This window comes from Elgaria multicarinata, chromosome 3 (genome assembly GCF_023053635.1).
Source record: "Elgaria multicarinata webbii isolate HBS135686 ecotype San Diego chromosome 3, rElgMul1.1.pri, whole genome shotgun sequence".
Lineage (NCBI taxonomy): Eukaryota > Metazoa > Chordata > Lepidosauria > Squamata > Anguidae > Elgaria > Elgaria multicarinata.
The window spans coordinates 145,879,346-145,891,242 of record NC_086173.1 but is presented as its reverse complement, the minus strand read 5'-3'; the positions used below and the strand labels follow the sequence as shown (position 1 = coordinate 145,891,242).

The window sequence follows — 11,897 nt, the reverse complement described above, 5'->3', positions numbered from 1 at the left end:
TCCCCCAACTTGGTGCCTTTCAGATGTTGGACCACAGATGATGGGTGTTGTAAGCTGGAGGAAAGCTGATATAAATGTAACCACCGATTTTCAGGATTGTATTTTGGCTGCTGTCCAACCTCCCCTGAAATAGCCAGGCCTCCCTGCAGAAGGAAATGACTGTTAAACCAGCTTAAAGTTGTAATTTAGATATAGTCATAGGCTTTTCCCGAGTACTGTTGCAAGTGCCTGATATCCCGCCTGCGGTTTTCCTTGCTCACTCTGATTAGCAGCTTCCATGTATGCAAATTGCTAAAATAGGTCTGTGCCCAAGCATCTTTGCATGATTCATTTTTGTGGTACAACAGCTTGAAAGTTCTTTTAACAGTGGTCACAGAATGTGGAAGGAAATGTGGTCATTTTACATAAATGAAAGCAGTGACATGCCCATTTTCTGCCTGCTGGATCCTCCACCGTCCGTTTGTAACAGCAGCTGTGGTGCTTTTCTTTTGAAGCAAGGAGAATCTCAACCACAAGATCCAAAGACACATTAAACATCACATCTTGCGTGATCCTAAGTCCTGGCCACATCACAGTCCCTCCCCCACAGCAACCATTAGGACTAGAAACATGCACTTCGTGGTTTTGAATACTCTGCTTCTCAGTTGCCATTACAGCCATCTTCCTCAATTGCTGTATGGCAGAAGAATTTTATTAAAAGACATTACATCCAGGTATTTAAGATAGGCAAACCACTTTATTTTGCTTGGGATATTTTTTTCACCAGCACCTTGTACAAGTCAAATATAGTTTTGTACACCTCCAGTTAGTTAAATTAAAATTGCTCAACACAAATGGATTGTTACGTGAAGTAGCTTCCACTGAAGTTGAACTTCAAAACAATCACCACGCTGCTGTTTGCATACACAGATCAGGCTTCAACAGTTTTAGGATCAGGGAGAAAAACCAGTCCTCAATGGTCCTAGAGACAGATGGTAAAGACACTGTGGTGAGATTCAAAGAGCCAATGTCTCGCAGATGTGCGGAAGCAGCCTTAGTGGGACAAGCTGATACGGGATCCTGGCCCCACCCAGAACCAGGGGTAGATTTTCTCTTGCTTGAAAGAGACAGGTGGGAACGTGAAGATTGGAGCACCCAGATCTGCATCAAAAAATGCCACCCACCCCCTTTCATAGTCTAGAGAAACTTGGATCCTTCTGGGTTTCCTGACCAGAGGCAGGGCGGTCCAGCGGGAGGTCAGTGCTTGGAATTGACCCCAACACTGCTCCACAGCCCAGATGCCTTGCTCCGGGCTGAGGCTGATGGATCCTTTCCTCTTCACAGACTCTCTGGCAATTCCAACCGCCCAACTCTGCCCCCGCTCGACGTCTACAACCCAGCAGTGCTTCCCAGAGCAGAAGCCCTCGTAGCCCATCACAAATGGCTCAGGATCAAATCTCTCGGGGTTGTGTGACAGCAACTGCGGCTGATCCCAGTGCTGCACTGTCTTCCGATCCAGGGAGACACTGAGCGTGGGGCTGGCTGTACGGGAATCCAGTGTCACACTTACTGGGGAGACAAGAAGAAATAGGAAATTAGGGAGAGACTATTCAATCCTACAAAGGCCAGAATCCATTTGTGCTTCTCTTCCAGTTCCAATCTGCCCACAACTTCATCACGTTAGAACAAAGAATTGTCTGGTTGGGCCAAGCTAAACCGCCCAGAGAGCCTCAGCTATGGGACGGTATACAAATGTAATTAATAACAACAACAACAGCCCTTATCTCTTAGCACTCTCTTTACTGACAGCTGCCAGACAAAAGCTTCAGGGAAGTTCACAAGTAGGGTATGATAGTGTCAGAGCTCCTTCTTATGACCTGGACCCCCTGAGCACCTCCTTAAGAGTCCTACCTTCCTTTTTTTAACCTTCCCCTTCCCAATAACATGGGGTTTCAGTTGTAGACATGGTGTGAGTGATGCTCCAGACATTTGTGGCTTAGCACAACAGTTTCTACTATACTAAAGCAACGAAATTATAATAAAGGTATTTAATCAATAGTGTTGAGTGATATAAAAGGCATGAAAAGAAAAGTTGCAAAAATGCAATTTCTTTTACCCTAAGCTGCATCTTTCTGATCCTTCCTTCTGATCCTTCCTTTCTCTGGCTCTCTCATCTTTATACCTTCTTCCTCCCAAAATAGAAAGTACTGTTCCCACTTTGAAGAACTTAACCAGGGCATGAATCTTAACTGGAGAAGTGAAACTCTTCCTCTCAGGGATACACCCTCCCAACAGAAACCCCCAGACCTCTAAGGCCTGACATTAATACCGTGCCTCAGTAGGCCTCAAACTTTCATGGATGGTAATATCCCTGGTGTGCTAATCCCAGCATCCAGTACACCAGTGCTCCCCAACCTGGTGCCCTCCAGATGTTTTGGACAACTCCCAACATCCCTGGCCATTGGTGGGGTTGATGGGAATCGTAGTCCAAACCAGCTGGAGGATGCCACGTTGGGGAAGGCTGCAACATGCAGTCTCCGAATGCAGCTTCACCTTTGACTAGCCTCTACTAAAAGAGCTTCAGCCAAGCATTAGTCTAACCTTGTTTGAAAGCCATTCATAGGCTAGTTGCCAATGATTATTTTCCTGCGGCAATGACCAGCATATGTTCATGACCTCTTATGGAACAAAGTGTTCTAAGTAGTAGAGGCTAGTGGCTCCGATGTCAGTGGGGAGGTGAATCCGCTCTGGGTTTCGGTTGAAACCCATCAGAACTCTAAAGGAGCTGTCCAAGGTGCAAAGCACATGGCAGAGCAGGAACCATGTCCTTTAGAGTTCTAGCAGGTTCTGACTGAAACCCTGAGCGGATTCACAGTGCCATCAGACTCCACTGGTTTTAAGCAATGCATGACACTCCTAAAGCCATGTATTTTCTGGTTCATTTTCTACAATACAAGCAACCCAATCCAATGTGTATTTAACAGAAGCGCACACTATTTAGCCTGCCCTAGATGGCCGTGTCACTTGCATGCAGCCCCCAGCTGAGTGGTGGGATTGCACTACAGAAAAGCAGCTTCCCCATGGCTGCATGGGAAGGGCAGCTCAATTCGTACAACTACCTGTCTTCTGAGTGCAGGCATACAGGGCATGCAAAGCTACAAACAAAAACAAAACCAGATTCACCTTTTCTTGATGCATCCCCACACTCCAACGGCCAGAAGACGTGGCGCTGCTCTGCCTGTTCCTCGAACACAGCATTTAGGCAAAGTGTTCTATCTCTCTTTAGCTCACCTGCCAAGATTTCTGGAGAAGAGGGAGCCAAGGGGGAAAAGATGATGCCATTTTGCCACATCAAAACCACATTTACGCCTCTGACAACTTGTGAAAGACGAGAGGTTTTTCTACCAGTGTCAAAAAAAATTACAAAAGGGAAATACCACTGAAAATTGCAAAGAGAGACCCCTGGGAAAGACAACCTCCCTCCACGTGTCATAATTAAAATAGTCAAGACATCTTTTCCTTTAAAGGAGGGTTAGAGATACTGGGCTCCAATTCCCATCAATCCCAGCCAATGGTGAGGGATGATAGGAGGAATACTTCATCAATATGTGGCAGATCATACGATTCCCCACCCTTGCTTTCAAACAGCTGCTCCGTATTCTTCACTAGTCACTCTGGTAGGGGACCTAGGGATCAAGCATCAGGGATGGAATGTGAAATGTAGAAAAGAACCCTGAGAATGTAAAAATGGCAGTGTTCTAACTTTCATGGTCTAGGAGAAAAATAAATAGATGAAGATTACTTGTTGCAATTTCTGCTAAAATTTTTTTTAAAAAAACTAAAGGAGGTCTGATGTGGAACTTCTTGCTCATGACGCACAAGAGGCCCATTGTCCACACGTGTCATCCTCACGCAACTGATGCCTGAACCCCCTTTTCCATTTTTTTCAGCAGCCAGTTTGCTCAATATCAGATGACATCATTTGGGTTTCCCATAATGCCCTGGGGCTATGTTGTGCAAAGGGCATTGTGGGAAGTTGTGCCCATTGTTTCTGCCAGGGCCACTGAGGTAGAAGATCACCCACCCAAGGGCATTTTACTGACGGGGAGGGGAACCTGTCACTAGCCTTGAGCAAACATTTGTGTCCCATTGTTTTTAATTCAATGCTAATTATTTCACAGGAACATGGCTTGCCCTATTCACAGAAAGACACATTCCTTACGTACTCTTACCTACCTTTAAATTTCCTGAGATTTTTTGTCAAAACAATACTCTTCTGAGATATTGCACTGAGGTCTTTTTCCAGATCAGGAGACCTCTCCACTGGCCAACGGAAGTCCCTCTTTTCACACCTAGGAGAGAACAGACCCTCCAGATCAACCGAGAGTTGAAACTTCCTCCTTCTTTTTTGCTGTGTCTTATATTTCCGCAGATGTGCAGGTTGACCCCAAGGGCAGTGCCAGGGGCCATGTAAGGGGGAAGATGACAAGTTCAGACACATTGTGCCCAAATCTACACCTGACTGACTGTTTTGCAGCATCACTCACTTAGGGGAAATCAAAGGCTCAGCTCAAACATCCACAGCAACATCTTTCACATGGTGGAAGCCAGAAATTCAGTCCAACATGTTCCATTAGCTTCAATTTTAACTTAAATTTAAATTTTACTGTTCTAACTCTGTATTTTAATCTTATATCAATTTTGCTGCGTGGTTTTATCCTGGTTGTGCTTTTTATACTGTATTTTGTATTAGTGTTTTTAACCTGTTGGTAGTTTTATTACAGTTTTAATTTTTGTGAACCGCCCAGAGAGCTTCGGCTATTGGGTGGTATAAAATGTAATAAATAAAAAAAATAAATTAAAAATGCACGACCCAATGATATAATCTATGAGCTGAGCAATTGTACATATGACCCTCCCATAAGGGATGCCAACAGCGTTCAAATCAGGAGAGTTGAATGGACCTTTGTAAACATGGTCTCCTGGTTCACACATGACCCTATGTGCACAACACTGGATGTGTGCATCCCCAGCCTAGTTCCCCATTGTGCAAAACATGTCCATTGACCTGGACGTTTGAACCAAGCTTTAGGGATGGGACAAGGGCTTAATCTGTGCCATGTCTTATCAGGGATCCACCCTGGAGCCTCATTTCAGTGGTAGAGCTCAGCCATGGAAAATAATCATGAGCTAACATTAAAAGAGCATGCACAGAGTGCCCTTCCTTCTCCATGGATTCTACCACTTGTTTCTGGGTAACTTCTCTGCATTCAGTAGATCTGAATGTGTCCCCTCAAGAAGCAGAAAGGGAGATGCTTTTGTATGATTCAGTACACACCTGATACTGTGTCATAGGCAAAGAAAAGTAAAAAGAAAAGCGTACCGGCTTAAGGTTTCCTCGAGATTCTAGACAAACCAAAAAGGAGAAATTTGGATTAGGCTGAGAATACTAAAGAAGCGCTACACAATAATATTATTCAGGAGGAGTTTGTAGTTTTCTGTAAAAGCCACTTTGAAAATTTACTCAAGTTTCCAGGCCCCTGTCTTGACGGCGGTGCTTTTGCACCGTGAGGTGCCCGGCTCCCCCACTTGCGTTCCTTCCTGGCATTTGCACAGGAAGGAACACAAGTGGGAACTTCCCTGCAATGTTCAAATAATAATTTTTTAAAAAACGGGGGGGAAGGGAGGAGGAGGAGAGGAACACGGCCATTCCTTCCCCTTCCTTTTTACATTTTATTATCTGTATCTGCGCAGCTGTGCAGATACAGATAAAAATTAAATAAAAAACAGGGAGGGGTGAAGAAATGAGGCAGCCAGAGGAGGACATGAGGAGAGGGACACAGGGTGAACCACCTCTCCTCTCTCTGACTGCCCGTTTTAAAAATATTATCTGTATCTGCCCAGATACAGATAATAAAATAAAGGGGTGTAGGAACGGCCCCATTCCTCTCCTCCTGTTTTTTAAAATTATCTTTACAGAGGCACAGGGCTGCCCCCTTCTCTGTCCAGCCCATGGCGACCAATCAGGGGCCACCATGATCTGTGACAAGCCTCCACTGCCAAAAAAGTTGGACTAAGTGCAAGACTTTTTTGGAGCAGAGTTTCCGGGGTTTGCCCCCGGATGGCTTCACAATGGCGGCTGCGTCATGTAGATGACGTGCCGCTACTGTGAAGCCACTCTGGGGCAAACCTTTCGTGTAGACGTGCCCCAGGGTCATGGCCAGAAGGCACATGATGCAACAACCTTCTTGAAGCTAAGCTTCTGGGTCCCTGCATAGAGAATACATAGATGCCCATTGCAAGCTCTGCCTGTAGAGATCCTTATAGGGAGTCCTTCGACACCCATCCCACTCACCCAATTCGCTATTATAACACAGGAAGCTGCTTTCGACTGAGTATGACCTTTGGTCCACCCAGCCTAATATTGTCAACACTGACTGGCGCCAACGGCTCTCCAGGGTTTCAGGTGGGATTCTTTCCTAGCCCTACCTGGAGATGTCAGGAGTTCTGCATGCAACCCTTGTTGCTCTACCACCAAGCAACCATCAGATACAACCAACAATAATAGCTTTGCTAAAGAACCAAGTCTTGAAGAAAGCATTCAAATTCTCACTTGCAAGAATTCACGATCAGGCCTCTGACAGTCCTTCTCCAAGTCGCAGATAAGGTCACCGAGAACAGAAAAGGCGTTAGAGAGTTTGGAGCTAGTTTCTTCCTGCTCGTTTGCCATCTCCTTCTCTAGTTCAGCCAACTGAGCCAGGAGGCAAGTCTGCTGTTCCTCCAGAAACACATGCAAATGCTGGAACTCCAGCACAATCTTCTCTCTCTTGGCCTTGATGTCTTCCTGTCGTTAAGCAATAAACCGGGCAAGGGGGTGGAAGGAGAGAAGAGCAGGTCAGTGAAAATGGGATTCTGACCATACCGGACAAGGTTGTTATGAAAGGAACACGAAGACAGGAATGAAAATAAATAACTCTTCCCTTCTCAGGTACAGGGAAGCAGGCAGAAATTAAATAAATGCATTGGAAAGATGGAAAAGATGGTTAAACTCAAGAACGTACGAAGATAAAGGCAGATAGCGAAGGTGGCAATCCTATACCTACTTTCCTGGAAGTAAGCCACATTGAACTCAATGGGACTTCATTCTGATTAGATATGTCTAGGATTGCACTGTTAATGAAACCTGGTCTCATTTTATTTTATTTTTAAAAAGAATACAAAGATGTGTGCAGTCAGGGGGGGAAAAGAACAATATGGAAAATACAAAAATAGGTTAGGACAAATGTGAACAATGGGAGAATAACCTTTATCTTTCCCAATGCTAAAAAGAGTAACCTACTAAATACTCTGCCGTTTGTCGCTCTCGTGTCAGCTTCATTTCTTGGACAGCATCTCTTTCTCTCTTCAGATTCCGTAGTTTGGTCTGAATATCTTCCTGAGCAAATGGAAACAATGAGGCAACCATTCAGAGCATGCACTAGCTGCTGCAGTGCTAAGCCAGGAAGTACCTCTGAGTACCATTTTGTTGGGGAACACAAGGAGGAGGGTGCTACTGCCTGTACATCCTGTTCATGGACCAGAGAGATCTGGTTGGCCATGGTAAGATACAGGACACTAGATGGATGGTATGATCCAACAACATTCTTCCTATGATCTCAGTGTGCGAGGCAGGTATCTCTAGAAAGGCGGTCAACTAGCACAGGAACTTTGAACTACAATTCTGGTCTAGACTGTACCACCTATACTATTTCTGCTAGCCCATTTGGACAAGCAACAATCAGTACAGTCCCTGGGCAGCTGACAAGTACTAGTCAAGCTGCATTAACGTGTCAAGTGCTCACAAGCTACCCTCTAGAAGTAGCATGCAGACATTCCTGGGTTCAATTCCCAGGCTGTCCTATTAAAAGGACCTTAGGGCCTCATAGCAGGGGAAGAGGTCAGTCTAAAACCATGAAATCAAAGTAGACAATATGGGGCTACATGGACCAAGGGTCCAATTCTGCATGATCATCATGAACTGTATTGTATAAAACACTGCCAATCTCCAGGATTTGGGAGGAGTTCCCTCAGACCAGACAGCTCCAAACTCAGCCCCCAACCCTGTAACTAGGAAGATGCAGGGACATGAATCGTAGAACAGTAGAGTTGGAAGGGGCCTACAGAGCCATTGAGTCCAACCCCCTGCTCATTGCAGGAATCTACCTTAAAGCATACCTGACAGATGGTTGTCCAGCTGCCTCTTGAATGCCTCTAGTGTGGGAAAGGCCACAACCTCCCTAGGTAATTGGTTCCATTGTTGTACTGCTCTAACAGTCAGGATTTTTCCCCTGATGTCCAGCCAGAATCTGGCTTCCTGTAACTTGAGCCCATTATTCTGTGTCCTGCACTCTGGAGAAGAGATCCCGGCCCTCCTCTGTGTGACAATCTTTCAAGTAATGCAAACATGCAGAGAGTTCTCTCCTGGATTATAAGGTTGGTTCTTTGCCAGGGCCTTAACACTGCCAAAGGGCACAGCTGGGAATGGTGGCGAGCCCTTTGCCAGCCTTAGATCTCTGGCAAATGCCTCACCTCACCGCCCTCTGGGCCTGTCCTCCTTAAACAAGGAACACCAGTCTTTTCAAACCCAAGATCCAATTTCTTCCAGATTTCAGCTTTAAAATTACTCGTGCTCCATCAAGGCCTCTGAACAACAGAGCTAATATTTACTACACAAATACCAAAGTTCATGCTAAAGGCAGAGAGCGCCAGTGTGGTATAATGGTGACACGCTGAACCAATGAAACAGATCTGGTTTTGAACCTGCTCAGCCACAAAGCCCACTGTGTGATATTGGGCCGATCACTCTCTCTCAGTTTAAACTACTTTGCAGAGCTGTTATAAGGATAAAATTGGATGGGTGGGAGCATAAATTCCACTCTGAGCTCTTGGTGGGGGTGGGGAAGGGACTAAAAATGTCAAGAATTGTATCATCTCATGACGGTATCCCAGCTGAACTGTTTAAAATACTGCAAGATGATGCTGTCAAGGTGATGCATGCCATATGCCAGCAAATAAAGCCAGACTGCTCACTTGAGGGAATGGTATTAAAGGCAAAACTGAAGTACTTTGGCCACATAATGAGAAGACAGGATACCCTGGAGAAGAGGCTGATGCTAGGGAAAGTGGAAGGCAAAAGGAAGAGGGGCCGACCAAGGGCAAGATGGATGGATGATATTCTGGAGGTGACAGACTTGACCTTGGGGGAGCTAGGGGTGGCAACAGCCGACAGAAAGCTCTGGTGTGGGCTGGTCCATGATGTCACGAAGAGTCGGAAGCGACTGAACGAATAAACAACAAAGCTTTTCTTTTGCCTTACTCAAAAGGTTGAGCTACATTGATAAAAGATTCCCTCTTCTAGGCATCTGTTATAAGGTACATGTGCCCAACAGGCCTCCCACCATGTGGCTGCCTAAAGAAAGCAAGAAAATAGATGTGTATTGTTTGAAAAATCTGGAGTGACTCCCATATTGCATGTTCAAGAGCTGGTGTAGCTTAGTAAAATATGAATCAGGAAGTCTCCTGTTCAAATCTCACCTCTGCCATGAATTTAGTACGTGGCCTTAGGGTGACCATATGAAAAGGAGGACAAGGCTCCTGTATCTTTAACAGTTGTATTGAAAAGGGAGTTTTAGCAGGTGTTAATTGTATATCTGGGGAACCTGGAAAAATTTCCTCTTCATCACAACAGTTAAAGCTGCAGATGCCCTGCCCTCTTTTAAATCTGGTCACTCTAGTTTAGCTCCTGCACCTTTAATTGTTGTGATGAAGAGGGAATTTCAGCAGGTTCTCCATATATACATATGACACCTGCTGAAATTCCCTTTTCTATGCAACTGTTGAAGATACAGGAGCCCTGTCCTCCTTTTCATATGGTCACCCTACCTTAGGCAAGCCACTTGTGCTCATTATAATAATACTGACTTGCCTTACAGGATTGTTGCAAGGATTACAATTACATCATGCATGCAAAGCACTTTGACCACTTGAAAGCATTGTACTATTAAGAGGAAGGTCCTAGGCCTGCAAAGGCTGCAGCAGCTACTGCTGTAATCTCTAATGGACCATCGCTGATGGGTCCATTTTGGTGGGACGATGCTCCATAGGAAAGAAATGCCAATATACAGAGCATCTGCACACTATAGATTAGACTGGTGTAACCATTCCCTCTTCCCATGTTATCCTGGGAACTGTAGCTTTGTAGGGGGAGTAAGGATCTCTAGTACAGAATTCTCTGTTAGAGAGGTATATAACTACTACATATTTGCCATGTGATGTTGATATAGTCAGGGGAAGGTGCAATACGGTTATTACAATGCAGAATTGCACCTACAATGAAACATGTCACCAGAATTAGGCCACCCGTGTGTCTTACTTTACGGAGTTCAGTCCTCTATTTGAAGGCCATCCAGCCCAGGACCAGCTGAAAAATAAGGAACTCCAATAAGGGAGAGCAGCAGAGGCAGTGAAGTTACCCACCCACAGTTAGCACCTGGACAACAGACTGGACAGGTAGGCACATAAGGGGCTGGCTCAGACTTCTCCACTATGCTGAAATGCATTATATTTCCATTTAAATTATAGCTATTCTTTCTTAATTTGCCTCTCTACATATAAATTAAGATACGCAAATCGAGCGCAAACCCGTCCCCTTTGGGGGGAATGCATCTCATCCTTTTCGGGGGAGGGGGGGGGAGATGTTTAAAGGGCACCCTAACCAGAATACATTTTTCAACAACGAAGGCTACTTTTGCCAGGGGAACCCCGCCCCTAACCTTGTAATCCTGGGCTGCCTCCTCTATGGGCAGCACCAGGTGGGTCCTGTGCTTCCTAGATTTGTCGCATACGATGCAGATGAGGGCGCGATCCTCCCGGCAGAAGACGCTCAGGGGCTCCTGGTGTTGCGCACACATCGCCTCCCTTCCCGATCCCCGGAGGCTGCAGAGCCATTTCGCTTTGCTCATCTCGAAGGCTTGGCCGGAGCAGCAGCAGCAGCGTCTCTCCTGGGGCCTGTCGGCGCCACTCGGAACACAAGACCGCTCTTCGCCCACTTCGCCCATGTTCTTGGCAGCGCAAGCTTGGCGGATGTTTGTACACACCGACGACGGAGCCCAGATTTCTCCAACGCTCCAGGCAGGTGGCGGTGGGGGCGCTGTAGTCTTGCAGACCGCGACGAGGACGCTCAACAAAAGTTAGTTTCACTTTCGTGCGAATCAGCCTGGGCCAGGAAATGAATGTTTTTCACTTCTCCATTTCCTGATTGGTTGCAGAAATAGCCAATATCTAACTTCCAGGAAGGGTTGCCAACTTCCTTAGGGCGCAATCCTTCATGTTTAGACGGGGGCGGGGACTCCGCAACTCCCAGCATGCTGATTGTGGCATGCTGGGAGTTATAGGATATAGTCTAAACATTCATAGGATTGCATCCTCGATTTCATAAAAACCTGCAGGTCAAGCTGTGGTGAAAGGCACCCAATGGCAAGTTAGCCGATTTCTTTATGTTAGCTGACAACAATCTTACCTGCCATCCCTGTAAACTGGGCACAAATCTTGCAGGCACGTGTTTGGGGGGTAAACTCATTGAACTCAGCTGGACTTAAGCCCGAGGAAATAGTGCTGGCTGGCTGATCGAAACCCAACCCTTTCGAAGCGGCAAGTGAGCGCATTAGACTTTACTTGTGAATAAAAAAGATTGCAGCCTAAAGCTGGTAGTTTTTAATTTGCCACAAAAGTCTTTCTTGTTTTGTTACAACCGGAACCTCTCTGGTAAACTGCTGTAGCAGGCTTTTCTAAGTAGCACTGGAACACTGCTGGTTGTCTTTCTAAAAAGGTGTCAGCCCTGCTGTTGTTTTCTTCCACTGCCACAACACCTCTGGATGCTG

General features: G+C 45.8%; 1 protein-coding gene across 1 annotated transcript; it reads right to left on the bottom strand.

The window, feature by feature from the left end:
- Positions 1–716: 716 nt before the first annotated feature.
- Positions 717–11,155, bottom strand: LOC134395935 (E3 ubiquitin-protein ligase TRIM7-like). The gene is made up of 7 exons (XM_063122211.1): positions 10,791–11,155; positions 7,319–7,414; positions 6,593–6,823; positions 5,363–5,385; positions 4,216–4,331; positions 3,163–3,282; positions 717–1,548 (listed from the first exon to the last, which is right to left on the bottom strand). Exons 1-7 carry the CDS (start codon positions 11,073–11,075, stop codon positions 1,034–1,036), a joined length of 1,386 nt encoding a protein of 461 aa, XP_062978281.1. The 5' UTR covers positions 11,076–11,155; the 3' UTR covers positions 717–1,033.
- Between the last annotated feature and the right edge of the window lie 742 nt (positions 11,156–11,897).